This window comes from Nyctibius grandis, chromosome 7 (genome assembly GCF_013368605.1).
Source record: "Nyctibius grandis isolate bNycGra1 chromosome 7, bNycGra1.pri, whole genome shotgun sequence".
Taxonomy (NCBI): Eukaryota; Metazoa; Chordata; class Aves; order Nyctibiiformes; family Nyctibiidae; genus Nyctibius; species Nyctibius grandis.
In genome coordinates, this window is record NC_090664.1 from 8,072,996 (window position 1) to 8,095,223 (window position 22,228).

The 22,228-nt window shown below is 37.1% G+C and overlaps 1 protein-coding gene across 1 annotated transcript in view; it reads left to right on the forward strand.

Annotated features, from left to right (window-relative positions):
- The window catches only part of LOC137665761 (serine/threonine-protein kinase ULK4-like), a 253,270-nt gene that overhangs the window by 28,739 nt on the left and 202,303 nt on the right, over positions 1 to 22,228 (forward strand). Inside the window, 1 exon segment of the mRNA XM_068405143.1 lies at positions 16,789 to 16,896. Within this exon segment, the coding sequence (XP_068261244.1) occupies positions 16,789 to 16,896 (108 nt within the window).

Here is a 22,228-nt window from a genome sequence, read left to right on the forward strand (position 1 = left end):
TATTTCTGTCAGAAATTTTCACAGCTTTTTTTTTTTTTTGAACCCAGCTTTAATTTTTCTCGTTTGTGTAAATGGGAATATAATTAATTCAATTAATTAAATGTATAAACTTCTGAGTTTATTCTACGTAGTTTTGGTTCTGATCTTTACTAACCTGTGGCAGAACTGCCCCCCAGTGATAAAACTCTAGCCTTTTTCTCTTCTTTTCAGAAAATTAAGTAGTCACTGTCATACTTCTTCTGCGTGTTTGTGTAACAAGAAGAAAGTGTTGACGTATATGGTTATCCTGAAATGTAATTATTATAACTAGTATAAAAATAGTATAATTTATTCTTATAAATACTTTTTTCCAAAAAGTAATTGAGATGGGACTTGTTTGAGATTCCTCACAGTTCTTGAAGTATGTATGTAATGAAGGCAAGTAATTTTCTTTGAAGAAGAAAACTTTTTTAATCCTTTTTTCATTTTGCATGCTCAGTAGTTGACTTAAAGCAGAAGGCTGATTAGACAAAGTGATCTTACTGTCCTTTTTTTGCATGTGACATGCACACAAATTGTGTAAACTTGACAGAATCTGCTATTTAATATCTGTTTAAAGGGTGAATGTGACATTATTTCTACTTCATAAGGTGAAATCAGGATTTGAATGTAATGGGTGTTTGAACATGAAAGTTAACTGCTGAACACATGTAGCAAACATGTCTCCATACTGTGCAAATCTCGTGTGTAGGAAGATGTAGTTACTGGTTAATAGCTGACATGTTAGCAATGCAGCTAAGGATTTTTGTTGTTCTAAGTCCCTCTGGTTTCTTCTTAATTAGTATTAACAATGGTTATGATTATCTTGCTATGTTGCTTAACACTTCAGTTCTGTAGTGAAAGCTGAACTCAAACCATTATTGTTATTACCTAGGGTTTTTTGTTTGTTTTATGAAGTTACAAAGTGGGGAAAGAGGCCATATGGTCAAAGTCTTTCAATATTGACAGTTTCATGTCAATTGAATTCCAGGTCACAATTTAAGTGCGCTCTTCTATGTGGCAGATTTTTCTGATATTTAACTTTAAAAAATTCTAGTGAAAATACTCAAAAGTAATTTTGACATGTCCATATCACTTTTTGGCTTTAGGTGTTTGTTTAAGTGTTTAGCACTAATACATTCAGCGATAGTTTCCCTAGCTTCCCAGTGTTCATCACTGAAAATACATATCCTAGTCTGCTTTGTGTATGTAAAAGCAATAGACTGAAGTAATTTTATATTGAGCTACAATAGTATTTTGTTCAAAATGTTTCTGATTTTTTGTTTTTTTATGTGAACATAAAAATCTTTCACAAATGGAATTTAGCAGTTTTAGAAATATGCATATACTTCAAAAAACAAGTTAAGTCTTAAGACCAGTGACATTTAAGCTGAAGGACTAGAAAGGAAAATTAATTTTCATTATCACTTTCTGGCTCCATTATTATGTGAATTAAAATTAATTTTTATATACATTCATTGGGAAAATAAGGATTTACTTTTTGAATTAACAAATCTGAGTTATAATACTGTTCAAAAGGCATCTACTGTGCTTTCTGTAATGACATTCATTCCAAGTTTTTTCTCCCAAAGTAATATCTCTGAATTTAAAAAATTTTAGAATGCTTACACAAAATGAAAATGAGGAAAAATATTGAATCCTAATATTTTCATGGCTTCAAATTTATTTTTACGTACGTAATCTAAAATCAGATAACTGTAGGCAGTGTACAAAACTTGATAGTTCATTTATAGGAAAAGTAGGAAGGAGTAATTTAGCAATTTCTAACCAACAGAGTTGTGTTCCCCTCTGCTCCTCCCAAAGGAACTAGATGAACCTGTGAGTTTGTTGAACATTCTCGTGGACTGTCAGCTATTGTATGTTGTGTGACACAAAAAAACCCCAAACAAACAAAACAACCACAAAACAAACCTTTACACCAGCATTATATACTGTATTAAAATATAATAGTGTAATTTATCCCCTTATATGAGCCAGCTGATGCTACAGCTGAAGTTTTCTGGTTGCTGCTGTGTTTTAGGAAATGTCAAAACAAAGCAGTAGCTAGTCAGAACAACATAATCTAAAATGACTTTCTGTGATCCAGGTCTTACAGACTAAAGACGTGTAAGTGATCTGTCTATTGGTAGTTGTTTCTCTAGTTTGTTTTCTCCTCCACTCCTAGTAACTTCTAATACTGTTTGCTTTTTTGACCCCTATTAGACAGAGATGACCTCTCTGTAGAACTGTCTCCTATAGCCCCAAAATTTTGTTCCCACTAAGTCAGTTCAGAGCTTGTGAAGATGTGATTCTGGAATTATTTTTGCACGCTATGTGTACCATACTATGTACACCAAGTTTTCTTTCCAAACTCAGTCACAGCTCCTTTGCAGTTCTTTGTACCTCATTATGCACTCATCCAATTATTTGTGATTTCTTTTGTACTTTTAAAGTACCATGTGACCTAATAGAGACTTGTGAGACACCACTGCTGGCCCTTACACGGTAAAATCTAGCTCTTCATTTCTACCCTCTACTGTCTTTTACACAGTTATACATTTATTTAAGGATAATTCCTCTATCTTTGAGATTGCATCTGCACAATTAACCTTTTTGTTGTTGTTTAAACGATTTGTTAAATAGTAGTTCCTGTTCAGATAATTGGTGAACAGCAATTTTTTTCGAATGTAACCACCAGAGGTCACTGAAACACAAAAATACAATGCAAGTAAACTACTATTTTACAGACTAGACGAAGATGTAACTGTGGAACTGTGTACTATCTTTATTCTGCTGATGTATTCTAATATGTAGGTCATATTAGAAAAAAATTATGATAAATTAATATTTATACCTGTGAATTCACTTGCAGTTGATCTATTTTGAGTTAAGTATTTTTTAGAAGAATACTGCATTGATTAGAAAAAATGAGACTGATCTTAGAATACAGTGGGGAAATTGATCTGTATATTTTTCTTCAAATCACATTCTTATATTGAAGATGAAGATGTTTTATGTGTAGTTTCTTCTATCTGGCAATTGCAACAAAAGTTGTTGATAGGTCACTTTTTTTTTTCCTTAGTAATGTGGTTTTTTTTTCCATGGCATTGCCCTTTACAAATCAGGAACATCTTTTTCTCTTATATATTTCTAGTTATCTTAGGAAAACACCTAAATGTGAAAGTTTTATCTTTGTATTTAGGCTTTGAAACTGGTTCTTAAGGAACTAGATTCTATGAAAAAAAGATTCTTTCCAGGATTCTTGGCAAAAAAAATCTGCTTATTATTCATCTTACAGAAAGAAAAATTCTTCCCAGGTTAGGGAGGCTTGCTTCCATGTATGTCTAATTTGTCTTATTTATTAAAAGAAGATATTGTTCTTTCCTCTCTGTGAATAGATTGGGCCTTCTGCCATCTAGGACACAGGCACTCTGATGTGAAATTTCAGACTCAGTCTTTTATTTTAGTAAGAGATGATGGAGGAACTTCACAGAATGCCTTCATGCCGGGGAGCCGTGTCCTTCTCTGTCTGATAGGAGACCAGCCTCCTCCACCTATTGAGTCTCTCTCTGCTTGTCCTTTTGGAGGCAAAAATCTAGTCCTTTTCCTTACCTCTTTTAAATTTGCTAATTGGGAATATCAGTCTCACACTATGACCTAAGCAGCTGTGCCTGTTTTTTTACAGACCTGGGTCCCCTGCTCTACAGAGTGTTTAAAGGGCTCAGAGAACCTGATACAGCCTTCACACTGCAGGTTTCTTTGCAAAGCCTTTGGCTTATGGAATTCCATGGCCAAATTAAGAAACTAAATATCCCCTGAAGAACGACAGCATATTAGAATATGTCTGTAATACTGATCTCTAGGATGTGATTCCTTTGTCAGAGCAATGGAGTATCCTGATTTCTGTTTTCATCCAAAATGAAACTCCATATAATTTGAGCCTTTTTATTTCTGAATTTTTCAAGTAAAATCTGATTGTTGTTTTCTACAGTTGCAAAGCAGCTGCATCATTACACGTGCAGTTTTCTGACCTGTAAACTCGTATGTAGACTCTAGCTAGTCTGATTGTATCTACTTTGGCCTAGGTCTACAGTTTTGTTGTCATTCAAATTCTTACAGAATGCTGCTTTTAAGTAATTTTCCTAGCTTCTCTCTCCGATAACTCCTATTTCTAGGTCTATCCACATCTACCCATATTGTAAGGAGATTCAAATAAAAATGGTTTCATTTGGCCATTTATTCCCTATTTAGTATTAATGTTATTTTTATTGTAAAATAATCTTTTGAGTCTGCTCACAAATGATCATAATTTTAGTGTATCTTTGTTTATTTCATCCAAGGGCACTTTCGTTGTTTTGCCCTGATACCTCTTATGTGAAGGAAAAAACCAAAACAACCAAAAAAAAAAAACCAACCCCAAAACTCCACCCCAATTAAAAAAAAAAAAATCTGTAAGCAGGACACAGAAGCTGTAGTGGAGTATGTGCATGAATACTTACACTTGTGCACACACAGAGATGTGTACTGTTTTGTAAAATTATTATTTTTAAAACCTTAAAATTATCTTTCTGGCATAATCAGGATTGTCACTTAATACTTCAGTAACAGTGTGAGGAGATTCCATTTAAGGTTTTTTTGAGTGACTTTTAGTAAGCTTTCAACCTCTATAATAAATTTCTTCAATTTATTTTCAACAACCTAGTCTGCTGCGTATAACTTACATACTTGCTGGGAGTACATGGGAGGAAAACAAAGATAGATCAACATTTCTCAGGTAAATTAGCCTCTGGTGGCAGAAACTCATGGTGTGTTTGAGAAAAGTTCTTCCAAGTTAATAAACAGAAAATGTAAATATAATTAATAACAATGAATCTGTCAAGCGTGGCAGTTCTGGATTGTTGGAGAAGATATGAAGACCTTTTATCATAATTGTAGGAAAATTCTTTTTTTTCCCCCCCTCAAAAAATTAATTTTATCAATGCAATTAATTGGGCTTGCTTTATGTTTGAAGTCTAAACCAAGTTGGTAGTAGAAAACAAAGAAATTCTCAGCTGGGGAACTGAAAACTTACATTGCTGATTGCAGGATTCAGTAACTTTTTGCAGTTTTCTTAGATTCATTGCCTGACCAAAGCAAAAACTGTACCCTTTTAAAAGACATTTAATTGACACTGTTTTCATAGTCCATTGAATTTGCTCTATTTTCTTTGAGACAAGAAATAGTACATTTTTCCATTAAAGTGACATCAGTGATGCTGCCAGTGTGTCTTTTTGCAATACTCTTCAATTTAGTTAGATCTTATGATAGTAAAAATGCTGTGGGTTTTTTTTCTACAAGTCTGTTATTTTTGGGATAATGAAGTACTATGCTCCTAGGATCCTTTTCTTCGGTGGATAAATATCTACATGTCTGGAAGGTAAAAAGCTATCTGGCAGACTTTTGTCTGTGTTTTCAGTACTTTAGTCAGAATTCTAAGCATAATTTTTATTCCTTCTAAACTGGTGTTATGAAACAATGAGTCGATGTTCTCCTTCAGCTACTTCTATCATAAATACAATAGTGACCTGGACTGTCGTAAGCTTCAGAGAGAAGCTTGTTGAGGGAGAATTAAGGCTAACATATATTTGGGGAAAAGACAGACCCTAAATTCACATCCATGTAAAGACTTCAGAAAATCAGTGGGCATCCAGATACTGACTCGGAGTTAAGAGGGAAAGCAGCTTCCCATCAAATGTTTTGGTATTGAATTCCACCCCCTACTTCTGGGAGCTTTTTGGCAAAGACAGAGAGAAGTGAACACATAGGTGTGGACAGTCAGTAGGTGGCTAGATGCAGTGCTTGCTTGAGTTTTGAGACTGATGTGAACCTCTGATCTACCGATCTTTCTGCATTCCATATGTATGTCTGAAAGTCACACGCTATTATGCAATGGAGAGAAGTAGTATTTTACTGTATGTACTTACAGCTTTAGAGCAAGAAGATGATTTTGGGCTTCTCATGTTATATCTGAGTATTCTGAACACTGAGCTTTGGGATATTTAGGTTTTGCATTTCTGCGTTTCTTTGTTTTGATGAGATTGGGGTTTTTTTTTTGAGTGGCAGGAATAGGTGTCTCCAAAAAAGTCTGGTGAATCATCACTATCGAATGTCATCTTAAGATGAATAATCAATAGAGAACTGATCTTGATTAGAGCGAGCTTTTCTTTTTAGATGAGGCTCATTTTAACTTGCATCTGTTCTGTCATCCAGCTTGATGTGCAAATGCTTGTGCCAGCCCAAAGGAGGAGATAGGGCAAGGCTGAGTCTGGTTTTATTTATGGTGGCACTAGTTATACTGGCTTAAAATGACCAAAATTATGGTATCAAACTCGGAAGGAATATCTGTGTGTAGTAAATAAGGATATGGTATGGACTACTGAAGTGTGCATCCTCATCTTTTTCTTACTGCTTTTCCATAGAAAGCATCTTATAAATACTGTCAGTGTGGTCAACGTTAAAAAGTTCCACAGCCAATAATCTTTCTGTGTGCATTTGTTTTCTCTCTCATTCATTCACCGATCTTGCATTTAATTCAGTTACTAGGACTAGATGGAGAAGTGAGAACTCACTCTTTTTAAAAAATAGATTTGTATGCCTATTAGTGTAATCAGCCATATTCAAACTCAGAGTGGTCTTAGATTTACATCATACTTTTGACATTTTAGTGTATTAAAGATGTCTATGTTATTTTCAGGAGAAAATAATTTGAATTAGAAAAGAAATTGTGTTCTTCTTTTTGGGAATGCTGAGGTCTTTTGTTTCCTACTTGGGCAATCAGACAGCATTGAAGGTACAAAAGAATCGAACTGAGTATTTTGAATGAAATACTTCTGTAGTTACTTGGTATGACTTTCTATTTCCAAGTATAACTTTGAAGAATTTTGTGATTACTGTTTTCACATTTTTTCTTTTCAATAGCTGTTTAATGGGATTTCTGTTTGATATTATGGATTTTGTGCTCAGTGTCTAGTTTTGTTCAAATACACACCCCTGCAATATTCCATCAGCCTGGGTTTTAAAGTAGACGATATCCCCACCATCAATTTTTACTGGAATACTATGTCCAGTTCTAGTCCACCTATCTCAAAACAGGCACTGTAGGAGTTAAAGATGATTTTGAGGAAAAACAAGAATGACTAAGTAAAAGACCTCTGAGGGTACTGAAGAGTGTCAGCTTCTTTAGTAAAAATATGTCTTCGAGTTATCCTCAAATGCTGAGGGAAATGTATATTGGAATGTTTTTCCTATATTGTAGTTTAAGAACAAAGCCACTTTATGAAATTGAAAAGTGGCGAATTAAGGTCCAATGAGAGGATACGTAATGCAACAAAGAAGCACCTTTCCACATGAGAACGTGAATGCTGGAAAGTTGGCAAATTTCAGAGAAATTCTAAGTGTTGATATGGGTAATGGGAGTATCAGACTTATATATTAGCAAGTGCTAGAAGAACATTTCTGAAAGCCTCTAAAAGTGTGTGCTTTGGATTTAATGTCAGTACCTAATTGTTTGGAGTTAGGAGATAATTTTAACTAGGATGTCCAAGCTCACTTTGAGTTTTTTTGGTACCTTTATTAAAAAGCATCTGGAGCTGGCCACTCAGCCAAAAAGCAGTCTTGATCTAGTTGACAGATGCTTAGCATCTTAGTTTTTTTATTGACAAAGATTTGTCTTGTGAAATCATGATTTCTTTCCATCCATCTTGATTTTAAACAATTAACACTTTTTTTTAGGATAAAAATATAGTCATACAAAACCTTAATTTACTGTCACAGTTTGTTTATAACTGATGCACACATTGACTTATGTCAAGTTCTTTTTTATGTTTATTGAATGAATTGTTTGTATCTGGGAGAACTCATTTACCTTTAATATTGCTGTGTAACTTTTTTATATTGGTTATTTCAGAAGTAAACTTATTTGTATGAAGAAAGTAGAACACTAAAATCAACTTCCATTTTGGAGTGAAACATTGAAAAAAAAAAAAAAGTTACCTTCATTCTTCTGTATACCTGCTGTGCAATTTGGGTCTAAGATTGCCATATTTAAGTTGCTTATGTATAGAATAACACATCTTACATCAGAGAACACTTTAAAAGGATTCTTCATAATTGGTTATAATGATGAAAGTGTTTCATGTCTCACCAGAGAGCTTGTAGGACTATTTTCAGCATATATGCTTTCCTGTAATCACAGATTGTTGTTGATTCTAACCATTTGATATCTTTGCCCATCTCTACTGTAACATCTTTGCAACACAAGCTGTGAGATTTCTGTTTAAAGCATAGTGTGACTTTGTTTTCTGGACCTGTGGCCCTTCCCACTGTATTTCTTTTTAAAGTGGGAAATGTTTCTTGTTTCAATTGCTCTGCTTTAAGCTTTTCATTTTTTTTTTAGCATTGCATAGTCATTTGCTGTCATACAGTTAGCTATTTGCATATTATCACAGCTAAAGAAACAATTCTCACAAAAATGCTGTTAAATAATGACTTTAACACTACAACTAGTATTTGAAGCTTAGAATCTCAGTATTTTACCTGTTAACTTAAAACAATCATCATATACTGTTTAAAATGCAGCTGTTTAAACTCTGTTGTATGACCTTCTATAATTCCATTTTTTCCTTCCATTCTATCCACTATAATGTGAGGAATATCGTTTTAAGTCCTACTTAGTTAAAATATTTTACATTTGTATTTAAAAGTAATACTTTTTTTCACTATAAAATAATCACTTTCTAAATTACTACTTATTGTACTTTTTTAACTTAAATTCTATGGTAGTCAAATAAATTGCTGTGTTTTAACCTGGCTATTCCTCTGTCTTCGATTATTCCCAGGTAGCTTTTACAGATGAGTGACTGCCATTGAAGGGAGTTTTAAATGGCCGACAACTGTAGAATCAATAATTTCTTTGACTGTTAATGGGAATTATGTCTAGTGAGGACTAAATTTGCTCAAAAAGCCTGAGATACATAATGTCTTATTTTCCATTTCAGAACCAGAAATATGCAAAGAAATTTCTACTGAGCAAAACCTACTAAGAGCTTGACCCAATCTTTCTTATTGTTAAAAAAGATAAGCATAAATATTAGGTTAATAAATAATGCTTATAGTGTGAACATTGAGTTATGTTTTTCCTTCAATTCAGCTGCATAGAAAACTTACATAAATAATTACATACGTTTTAACTTTTCTGTCCCGAAGTCCACCAATTTCATGTTTGCCTGAGAGCAGAGGTTGTTCTTAAGCAGGAGTGTAAGAGAAGAAAGTAAGACTTTGCAGATTAGTTTGTGCAAACCATCCTTTCCTAGGGCTGCAAAGAATAAAACCTGGAAGCTGCTTTGATTTGGAAGGCAGGTGGAGGATTCTTGAGTAGGATTTACCTTTTTGTCTTGATATGGTACCATGCAGTGGGAAGCTTAGTCTTTCTGACTGTTGTACTATGTGGGCTTTTGCTGAACTAATTTCAGTTTGTCCCTCTGCCAGCATCACTTTCCTGAGGCTTTGGAATATACTTGTGTCCTGTTCTGCGTATACATGGAATAATTTTGCCTTTATTGGTTGTATTTGGGAATCTAAACTGAAAATGTTCAGTGATTTCTTAGTTTCTTGGCTTTATTCATACACACACAGAGCAAGATGAATTGAATATGCATTTAAATTTTTTTCTTAAATTAAAGCCAAAAAAATTAAGACAAGTAAAATCAAATCCTGTATGGGAAATTTAAGGTACCTTGCTATTATTTTCACAAAAACATAAAGGCGGTTATCCTGCAGTATTAAAAATGGAAAGATTCAGCCTGTCAGCACTAGTAAATGAATGTGATGTTAACAAATAAACTGTCAGCCACTTCACCAGTTACCTTTGGGAATATACCCTTAGCTTTCTTGGTAAAGCCTGTACTCTTGAGAGCACTGAGAACTGTTTCATGGAGAAGAAAAAAATTCCAAATATTTTAAAGCCCCAAGAGCACTCACTGCCTGCAGTTCCCTGTCTCTATTTAAAATTAGGCAGCTAAATCCGTATGTAGAAAATGCAGCAGGGATACTTGACCAGTCCTTACTTTTACAGCTAACAAGCAGATCTGTCAGGTAATGGAGCCTGCTTTCTCATGAATTGACTTGTAGCTGGCTGACTTTTGAACTTAATTGCATAAAGGCTACTGTTTAGCATATTCACCTCTTCCTTTGTTAGCTATCACAAAGTTTAAACAGAAAATCCTTGGTTTAGGAGGGTGTGTTCTGTTACTTAATAGGGTAATCTCTGAGCTTTTTCTGTGTGTAGTGTGTTCAAAATGTTTTCATATATGTATTCTTTGTTTAAAAAGAAATTAGTTTGTACCACAGCCTTTGTGTCACTTTTATGTTACTGTTTAAATTAGATGTGTTCTTTCACTAGTATTTTTTTGGCATCATGGATAGACTTTGGTCTTTGCTTGTAGCATCAATTTTTGTTGTTACTTTCACTGACATACTGCAGGTAAATTTTGTAGGATAGAAAATGGAAATTAAGGTAAATGTCAAAATGAATAGTTGGCAAATAGTATGTTTCTCTCATTTATTAGATTGACAAAAGGTCTTGCACTTGTAAATTAATCAAATTGTAGCCTACTAACAGGAGAAAAACATCCGGCTTTTTCCTCTAAAGCCGGATTGCTTGATTGACACAACTAGGCTACAACATGTTTTTGTGATAGAAATTGCACGCTGGTGGTAGCTGAAAAGCCTAATTTCCTGCTGCCTTCTGATTACAACACTAAGAGACACTCAGACCAGGCTGGGTGTTAGGCAAGATCACTTGTGTATTGGCTGTAGTCCTAGCTTTTCCTCTGAATACCAGCCCTTTCAGCTATCACCTAAAAAAAAAAAAAAAAAAAAAAGTGATTTTATTCTGAAACACATTTAAAGAACTCTGTAGAGAAGAAGGAAATTTCTAGCCAGATGTTGTTTGGTCCGGTTTGCATCTTCACTGAGCAGAACGAAGGAATTTGCAATAATCAATAAAGGGAACTAATTTCAAAGAAAATTTATGGAAAATCCTCAGAGTCTATAGAATTTTTTAAAATACAAGAAATTCTATGTAGAATTAATCAATCTAAAATATGCTACATGGATATTTTATTGGTAGACGTTGGTCTTCAAGAGTGTCATCAGCATGGCTTCTAAATCAAGTGGATAATAGGCCCACTGCCTGGAAGCAGAAGAAAATTACTTACGAGTAACTTCTCATAGTTTAAACTTTGTTAACTCAGTTTTACCACTTGTTCATTCAAATATGAGAAAAGAGTAGGAATTGGAATATCAGGAAAACAACTTCCTTTTCTTACCACTTCTGAATAAAAATTATAACTAGGTCTGCTAGTCTTAAAATCTTGAAGGACATTGAGAAACACTAATTTCTGTTCACCAATATCAAATACTGTTCTTTGATTTAATTTTCATTAATTTTAAATCTTAAATTTTTAATTTTAATGAACAACCGAAAACCCACAGAAGATGGATAATCTACCCAGTATATTTAATGTTAATGATAGTTTTTAAAAACTTCAATTGAGTAGTAAGGCAGCCAAAGAGATATTAGTACAAGTGAGTAAAGGAATAGTTTACTAAATACAAATTTTAATTCATTATTTTATTTAATAAAACATAGGATTCTGAAAATTTTAGGACTGCATACATAAGTGCGTTTAGGTAATAAATTGGTAAATTTTGGTGACACACTAACCGTGCTTTGGGAAAATAAATATTATAGGTGCAAAACAAGACTGGTGTTGATATTAAATCAGGGTTTTCTGCTGGGTTTTAATGATACGTCATTAAAACTGATAATTTTGGACAGCCTGCCTTGGTTTTCTAAAGCAGATGTACCATTTGATTTGTATTTTCTTTGTCAAGACCTGCCTGCAAACAAAGAAGCAACCTTAACTTAGGTATCATGATGATTTAACGTCCCTAGCTAGTCTGCTGGGACTATTGTCTGCAGCTCGTGTAATCACATGGCTCATCATTTTTGTGCAGTCTAAATACTATTTCATGGTGTGTTCATCCTCAATCTAAAGAGACAAAGTTGAGAGGTGTTAACTGAATATGGATAATGTCTGTTAATGCCACAGTGCTGAGGTACTTTTAGTGGTATTGATTCCACAGTGAAAGTAGTTCTCAAAATATGTATTTCATCACAAAAGCAAGAGTAATTCTGTACAGCTAGAGAAAGCAAGTCTAATAAAGAAGAAAATACTATCATTGTGTGTTCATAATTTAGTGCAGAATTGCACTTGAACCAACTTGACTACTGCTTTCTGAAGCTGATATATTATAAGCTTTAAAACCTACTGATACATTTATTTCTTCACTTAAATGTGAAAGTGAAGCTCTCTCTGGAATGGCAGGCTATTTAAAGTTCCTTAATAACATCTGATGAAATGTTCTGAAAGCAGTTAAAGAAAAAAGTTAATGAACATAGCATTACATTAAAAAGGGAAGAAGGTCAAAGTTTGTTTAGTAGATCTTTTTGCTTTGATTTGAAGACTGCATTTCCCGTTTTTCTATGATTTCCCTGTACAAAGATTGGAGTTATGTTATGAAGCTGTTAAGGTCAGAAGGTGAATGAAAATCAAGGAAAGCTGAGGATAAAAACTCTTTAGTGCTCCAAGGTAGAAAAAGTGCTGTGCTGCCAAACAGAAAAAAAAGACAGTACATTTTATAACTTTTAGGACTGGGAATGGTTGTTTCCTGGGATGATTTTTAAACTCTGTAAACTCCTGATTTTTTTTTTAATACCGTATGCACCTTTTAATTCCCTATATGCTTTTGTGAATATCTGTGACGGGTTTTCCACAGAATATTTTCGTGCAAAGTCTGCTAAAATGAGACTAATTTTCACAGATTATTTTCTTTCAGCTTTTGACGCCTTTGTGTCAATATCTTGCCTCTTTCTATATCAATGCAAATGACAGTAAGGTTGAAGCCTGGAATCTAGCCTTTACCTGCAAAGATATTGAGACTTGCAAAAACATAAATTGCATTTAATATTAGTAAAGGATCTAGGCGACAAGAATATTTATTTACTGAGCAACTGATTTTATGCATCTATGAATTTGTCATTGTAAAAAATTTAAACCTTGTAATGAAAGCAGTTCAGAATGCAGCAACATCTACGAGTAGTTTTCCAATAAAGATCTCCAGATTTATTGCAAGATATCATCTTCTAAAGTGACTTATAAGATGCTGATATGCATTAAGGTCGTTTCTTATATCAGGATATTCTGATATTCTGAACTGCAAGTGAGGGATGATAATGAATTTATCATCTGTTTTTTCAAGATTATGTACAGTTTTACTGTACATTTTACTCTCCCAGAAAATAACAGAATTTTGTCTCCTGACTAGTGTACCTCTCAGTGAAAATAGTCTTTAAGTTATACGGTTTTCCTATGTATTTGTTGTTTGTGGATAAAAACTTAAATTATGTTTTTACTTTTTTTTTTTATTGATGGATATGCAGTATATGTGTATTCCATCAAGGATTTAATAATGTATTACATATTTTTATTGGAGCTTATGCATAATGACAAATCTACTATTTGCTTTGCAGTTAGCAGCAGCCAGTGTATGTGTTTTTGGCATTTATATGCATTGCTTTATACAGAATGGGATTTATGTTCAAAATCACAATTTTCTTTAGCTTTCTGAAAAAAAATGAGAATAATACTTTATTTTTAGCTGCTTCTTGCTTAATGACTAGATGGGACTGTGTTTTGCTAGGCCTTTTGAGGTAGTGGGAGGAGAGAGCATGTTTTGAAAGTAGAGAGCCAGTACTATTTCAGATAACCTTTGCCTTTAGCCATGATTTGTGAGAAAACCACAATGTTGCTGTTGTGGTTTGCTTGGTGCTGGTGGTTTTTGCTTGTTTTGGTTTTTAATTATTTTTTCCTGTGCTATCCAAAGTGAAGAGTGTGTGTCTTTGTAACTCTGAAAAACTTTTGTGTTATGTCCTTCAGTTACCACACATCTCTTCAAAGGCATCTCACATTAAATCCTTTTCAGAGGAAGGACTGTAGATTGGTTTGCTCTCCCCTTCGTGACTAAGTACTGAAGTGGCTTTGGCCCACAGTTTTCTAACAAGAAAAACTAAAATTCCTTGGGAGCTTTATTGTGAATTGTTCATATGAATGACAGTATCACCTTTCTATCACCCTAGATCAATCTCCTAACCTTATATACTTCCCTTAGACTACTTCTGCATCCCTTTTGTCCTCTCATAGAATCATAGAATCAGTTTGGTTGGAAAAGACCTTGAAGATCGAGTCCAACCGTTAACCTAGCACTGCCAAGTCCACCAGTACACCATGTGCCTAAGCACCAAATCTACACGTCTTTTAAATACCTTCAGGGATGGTCACTCAACCACTTGCCTGGGCAGCCTATTCCAATGCTTGGCAACCCTTTCAGTGAAGAAATTTTTCCTGATATCCAATCTAAAACTCCCCAGCACAACTTGAGGCCATTTCCTCTCATCCTATCATTTGTTACTTGGGAGAAGAGACCAACACCCACCTCGCTACAACCTCCTTTCAGTAGACCGCAATAAGGTCTCTCAGCCTCCTTTTCTCAAGATTAAACAACCCCAGTTCCCTCAGCTGCTCCTCTTAAGACTTGTGCTCTAGACCCTTCACCAGCTTTGTTGCCCTTCTTTGAACTCACTCCAGCACCTCAATGTCTGTCTTGTAGTGAGGGGCACAAAACTGAACACAGTGTTTGAAGCATGGCCTCACCAGTGCTGAGTACAGGGGACAACCACTTCCCTTGTCCTGCTGGCCATACTATTTCTGATATAAGCCAGGATGCTGTTGGCCTTCTTGGCCACCTGGGCACACTGCTGGCTCATATTCAGCTGGCCATCAATCAACATCCCCAGGTCCTTTTCCACCAGGCAGCTTTCCAGCCATTCTTCCCCAAGCCTGTAGCATTGCAGGGGGTTGTTGTGACCCAGGTGCAGGGCCTGACACTTCATGTTCTTGAACCTCACACAGTTGGCCTTGGCACATTGATCCAGCCTGTCCGGATCCCTCTGCAGAGCCTTCCTACCCTCAAGCAGATCAGCACTCCTGCCCAACTCGGTGTTGTCTGTGAACTTACTGAGGGTGCACTCGATCCCCTCATCTAGATCATTGATAAAGATATTAAAGAGAACTGGCCCCAATACTGAGCCCTGGGGAACACCACTTGTGACTGGCTACCAGTTGGATTTAACTCTATTCACCACAACTTGGCCAATGGGCTCAGCCATCCAGCCAGTTCTTTACTCAGCAAAATGTACGCCCATCCAAGCCATGAGCAGCCAGTTTCTTCAGGAAAATGCTGTGAGAAACTGTGTCAAAGGCTTTGCTAAAGTCAAGGTAGACAACATTCACAGCCTTTCCCTCATCCAGTAAGTCGCTTTGTCATAGAAGGAGATCAGGTTAGTCAAGCAGGACCTGCCTTTCATAAACCCATGCTGCCTGGGCCTGATGGCCTGGTTGTCCTGTACGTGCCACGTGATGGCACTCAAGATGATCTGCTCCATAACCTTCCCTGGCACCGAGGTCAGGCTGATGGACCTGTAGTTCCCTGGATCCTCCTTCCAGGAGGGTAGGGTGTGATTCTAGTAGTCTGTCTCTCTCTTGCACTCCCGGATACTCCTCAACCTGCTCGTTTCCTCCTGGAGCTCTGTCACTAAGTGGAGTTCCCCTGCCTGGGTGTACCTCCCAAGGTGTGCTCACTGCTGCCATCCAGTACTGGTGTAAGAGCAGGGCACACCCTGCAGCCTGACACCTGGGTGGCAGCGTGTTCCCACTGGAGCTCTGTCTGGGAAGCTGCATCAGTCGTGGTGGGTGCAGAGCTTAGAGAGGCCACGGCTTTCTGCCAGGTGGATACCATGGCTCCCTGGTCAAGCCGGCAGAGCTTTAGCGCCATTCCTGCACAAACTGCCATGCAAACTGCTGCACCATGCCCTTGCTGACGTGCCGCACCCTGTTCGGCTGCCCTGTTCGCGGTGCTCCTGGTTGCTAGTGCTCCCTAATGGCTTCTTTTATATGTGTGTGGGGAACTTGGCCACTGTTGCTCCTCGCCCTGCCCAGGTCTTGTCAGCCACTGTTTCATGAGTGACATCATCCACATCTGTTTCCTCAACTTCAAGCTTCCCATTCCCCAAGCTCTTCCTGCTCCTGCATTTGTAACACACAAGCTACACCACTTCCTTGGTTCCCATGTCCAGTTCTCACACAGTGAGTTGCCAGTAAACTCAGAAATCAGGAGACAAAACTTTGAGTTCCTATTCCCTGATTTAATACCTACACAAAAGACAGTGTTGTTTATTTTTGTTGTTCTTTTTGTAACTTGAGGGTGAGGAGAACTTTTAAATCTTCTGATAGAAACATAGGAACAGCAAGCAGACTTTTTTTTCCTGGCAGGTCTACTTCTATTGTTCTGAGGGAAAGGGAAGAAGGGATAGCTGACAGTTTGTCACCTAGGCTGTTTTGTTATTGCATTTTTCTCCACATTGAATATATAATGTGTTTTGTTATTATTTTTTCTTGTCTTTCCATGCTTACTAAATCCATTGCAAATGGCTCTTCAGCATAACTGAAGAGTATATCAGTAAGATGGCATTTCAGATAAAGCTTCTTACCTTTAACAGTACATATTGCTTGAGAAATGATTATACATGTTCTATGATTTTTTTTTTTCTAGGCAATTATACTTTTAACTGAACTCATCAGAGAGAACTTCAGAAATAGCAAATTGAAACAATGCCTTTTACCAGCACTTGGGGAGCTTCTTTACCTCGTAGCCAGAGAGGTAAGACTGTCAAGTGATCCTTACAAATTTAACAAATGTGAAAAAGGAAAAGTAGACAAAAAAAGCAAATTACTTTGTCATTTGTATCCTCAACAGTTTCGTGTCCTTGTATGTTCTGTGATACTTTTTCTCCTTTATTTATCTATGTATCTATTATATATCTACTATGTATTTAAGAAATATGTTAGTTCAATCATGTACTTCACCTGAGATAAGTTAAATTGCATTCTTCAAATATAGATTTTTAACTTCATAAAACAATTTCATCAATCGCCATAATGACTGCTGGCCTCTAAGTGGCAGATCTAAGTGTTACAACACCTTAGCTAGAGACCTTGATTAAATAGGATGTATCAGTACAGCCTATGATATCAATAAATTAATGTATCTAGTCCATATTAGATCTTATCCTAGCATGGTTGGATTCACAATGCTGTGGAAAAGGAAATGGAATGATCTTGACTAATTTCAAATGGAATTACAGTGATTCCTGACTAGAACTGTTTTAAACCTTCCATCTAGAAATAGTAGATTCACATTAAAAATAAACAGAGGTTATTTGTACGAAAGAAATACTGTTGATAGTAGGAATTGAAGATGACAGCTCCTCTAAACCCTCACCTTTCTTTTCCCTTATTCAAAGAGTAAAATACTTTCTTTTACTTATTAGAAACAAAGGAGACTTCAAACAGAAAAAGCCTAGCCCTAGCTTCTCTGAAGCCTTTGTGTTAACGGCGTCATCTAATTGCTCTGAATGCTATCATGTTAGTTATCAGTCTGTGAGGTCCCTTGATAAAGGAGTGAAAATACCAAATGGATCTGTATTTTGGCTTACTGTAGTTCTGGCTTTGTGCTGAACTTCCATCTTTTATTGTCCTCATCCCCTAGCTCCTTTGCGTGTTCCACAAGATGAAATGGTTGCCTTGGTGTTTGTAGGTTAGCAAGCATTGTCCTTTTCTGGTTAGACAATTGCCAAAATATCTATCAAACACACAGAGTCACAGAACTTGTTCTAACACTGAGAAATTATGTTATGGAGAATAAATCCACCGTCACAGTTTATTTTTATATGTTTTAATACCTTCTCAATTTTCCTTGGGGGAAAATAATTGTACTTAGCATCATCAGACAGATTGCAAACTATATGATTTTTAACCACTAATAAAAAGAAATAAAACTCCAACTTGAAAATTGCATTTGGCAAGAGTATTTTGCACTTCTTGATTTTATTTTGAAGTTAAACTTTAGTGATTTAAATACATCTGTTTACACTGGCTCTATAACAGCAAAGTGATTTGACTGTGCTGACCCTAATAGATTTTTTTCTCTTCTGAAAATGTGAACTGGCAAATTTTTGAGTCTATATGTATTTATGAACTTCACAATGTTTGAAGCATGATAACTTGTATTTAAATGACAACTCTGTCATGTTTCAGGAAGATCTGTAGTAATGGGTTGCATTGCTTTGAGTTATAATTAAAAAAATAATAGAGAATAGGGGAAAATTCCAGATAATCATAATGGACCTCTGCAATCCTGAACTCTGACAATATGTGTGTACTTGCATATGAGATCTCATAGGTAAGATCTTACACTCCATCTCTGCATTTTTCTTCAAAACAGAAGCCAAGAGCAATGCACAAGTAGCATGAGCAGACCCCAGAGAGGATGTTCTGTTACTCTGAAGTGAATTGCCTTGAGGGAAAACTTCCAAGTTCTATGTAATATTTCCATTCATTTCATGCTGTTTGTGTTATTAGGTTGCAGAACTTAAAGTTTAATCAAAATCAACATGGGCTGTGAGCAAAAAGTAGGAAGTTCCCCAAGTGTTTGGTGATATACTTAAATTTATTAAATGTCAAGGTGTGTAGGTGTGTTTAGGTAATTGAGAATGGTGCTAAGTTTCATACACCTTTTGCCTTTTTTTTTTTATTTGTAACTAGACACTAAACCTTGCAGAAAGTAATTGATCAGTCTGAAGAATGGAAGAACTATTAATGTTTCAGGACTGCACCACTTCAGGCTTTTTATTTTATATTACATGTAATATGTATGGTTACAGAAAAGCTTGCCAGAATTTCTGATTAAATTAGATGAAGAAAATGAGAAACAGACCCATGCCAGTTGCAGCATAGGCTCTCATTTTAACTCTGTCTTGACTCCTAGTCTTGTCCTGCCTTCTCCAGGTAGAGATTTCACTTTTGACTGTTAGAAAGTAACCTACCATGCTGCTTTGATACTTGGGCTGCGTCTTCTTAAACTTATATACTAAGCCTTGGAAGGCAAACTGTGATTAAATGTCAGCATGTTGTTACTCAGATAAGATGAAGGAAGTGGAATGTAGTAGATCTGATGGCTCTGTCGGATGTCAAACCACTTTTATTATTATTGTTTATAAATTACTTCTGAGAAAAATTGTTCCATACCTCCTAATACAAAGTTAGCAGAAATAAAGCTTAAAAAAATGGGAGATTTAAACTCATTTTCTCTATTGATATATGTTGCAAATAAAGTTTTGATTCATTTTCAATAATCAAGATCAGAGCATCCCAACAAGTAGGAAGTCAAGGAAGGGTACCAGGAGACCTGCATGGTTAAACAGGGAACTGCTGGGCAAACTCAAGTGGAAGAAGAGGGTGTACAGATCATGGAAGGAGGGGCTGGCCACTTGGGAGGAATATAAGTCTGTTGTCAGAGGATGTAGGGAGGCAACTAGGAAAGCTAAGGCTTCCTTGGAATTAAACCTTGCAAGAGAGGTCAAGGACAACAGAAAGGGCTTCTTCAAATACATTGCAAGTAAAACCAAGGCTAGAGGCAATGTAGGCCCACTGATGAATGAGGTGGGGGTCCTGGAGACAGAGGATAAAAAGAAGGCGGAGTTACTGAATGCCTTGTTTGCCTCTGTCTATACTGTTGGAGGCTGTCCTGAGGAGCCCCGGACCCCTGAGGCCCCAGAAGAAGTGAGGATAGAGGAGGAATCTGTCTTGGTAGGTGAGGGCTGGGTCAGGGACCAATTAAGCAATCTGGACGTCTATAAATCCATGGGCCCTGATGGGATGCACCCGCGGGTGCTGAGGGACCTGGCGGAAGTCATTGCTAGGCCACTCTCCATCATCTTTGCTAAGTCGTGGGCAACAGGAGAGGTGCCTGAGGACTGGAGGAAAGCGAATGTCACTCCAGTCTTCAAAAAGGGCAAGAAGGAGGACCTGGGTAACTATAGACCAGTCAGCCTCACCTCCGTCCCCGGAAAGGTGATGGAACAACTTGTTCTTGATGCTGTCTCTAGGCACATCAAGGATAGGGGGATCATTAGGGGCACTCAGCATGGCTTCACCAAGGGGAAGTCATGCTTAACCAACTTGATAGCCTTTTATGAGGACATAACCTGGTGGATAGATGATGGTAAAGCTGTGGATGTGGTCTATCTCGATTTCAGTAAAGCGTTTGACACGGTCTCCCACAGCATCCTCGCAGCTAAACTGGGGAAGTGTGGTCTGGATGATCGGGTAGTGAGGTGGATTGTGAACTGGCTGAAGGAAAGAAGCCAGAGAGTGGTGGTCAATGGGACAGAGTCCAGTTGGAGGCCTGTGTCTAGCGGAGTCCCTCAAGGGTCGGTACTGGGACCAGTTCTATTCAATATATTCATTAATGACTTGGATGAGGGAATAGAGTGCACTGTCAGCAAGTTCGCTGATGACACAAAACTGGGAGGAGTGGCTGATGCACCGGAAGGCTGCGCAGCCATTCAGAGAGACCTAGACAGGCTGGAGAGTTGGGCGGGGAGAAATTTAATGAAATATAACAAGGGCAAGTGTAGAGTCCTGCATCTGGGCAAGAACAACCCCATGTACCAGTACAAGTTGGGGGCAGAGCTGTTGGAGACCAGCGTAGGGGAAAGGGACCTGGGGGTCCTAGTGGACAGCAGGATGACCATGAGCCAGCAGTGTGCCCTTGTGGCCAAGAAGGCCAATGGTATCCTGGGGTGTATTAGAAGGGGTGTGGTTAGCAGGTCGAGAGAGGTTCTCTTCCCCCTCTACTCTGCCCTGGTGAGGCCGCATCTGGAATATTGTGTGCAGTTCTGGCCCCTCAGTTCAAGAAGGACAGGGAACTGCTAGAGAGAGTCCAGCGCAGAGCCACGGAGATGATTAAGGGAGTGGAACATCTCCCTTATGAGGAGAGGCTGAGGGAGCTGGGTCTCTTTAGCTTAGAGGAGACTGAGGGGTGACCTCATTAATGTTTATAAATATGTAAAGGGCAAGTGTCATGAGGATGGAGCCAGGCTCTTCTCAGTGACATCCCTTGACAGGACAAGGGGCAATGGGTGCAAGCTGGAACACAGGAGGTTCCACATAAATATGAGGAAAAACTTCTTTACGGTGAGGGTGACCGAACACTGGAACAGGCTGCCCAGAGAGGTTGTGGAGTCTCCTTCTCTGGAGACATTCAAAACCCGCCTGGACGCGTTCCTGTGTGATATGGTCTAGGCAATCCTGCTCCGGCACGGGGATTGGACTAGATGATCTTTCGAGGTCCCTTCCAATCCCTAACATTCTGTGATTCTGTGATTCTGTGATTCTGTGATTCTGTGATTCTGTGATTCTGTGATTCTGTGAATAAAGAAGGAAAATTAATTTTAGTAAGCAATTCAGTAATAGTCTTTGCTGTTAATGTGCCATGCTTTAATTAAATGCCTGACATTATCACATCATGCATGTTGAATTAGTGTAGGCCACTCAGAAATTCAGGAAATTCAGAAAGTATAATTCGTCTCTGCATCGTTAACCCTCACCTTGCCCATCCTATGCTTTTTGTTATAAACAGTTAATTAGAATGCTAAAAATAATATACTAATATAATCAATAGAGTTCAAGAAATGCATAATTTCTGAAGGAATTGTTGCTTGTCATCCTTTGTCTACTTATTAAGACAAGCTACACATTGATTTGATGGCATATAGTCTTCATAACATCCAATGCCTATTATTTCTCACTTTCCCAAAAGAGGGTATTTTTTTCACTTGCTAATATCTCTGTGTACTAGCCTAGATATGGAGGTTATTTTAGTTAAATGATATCCAAGTGTCCTCTTTTAAACTTGAAGTTTTGCAGTAGGCTACTGGCAGGGGCAGGGGGGAAGTGGAGTTCATTAACTTCTAATGGAAGAATCAAACCCCTGATTTAACTAGCAGTGAGTTAGCCTCTCTAACAGGGTGACTTCAAGGAAATATGCATAAAGATCTTGGAATAGTGTTGATATGTACTGAAGGCTATTCCATACAGTAAGTTTTATTAAACACTTTATATCTCCCTGTATGACTCTGCATATTTTTTTT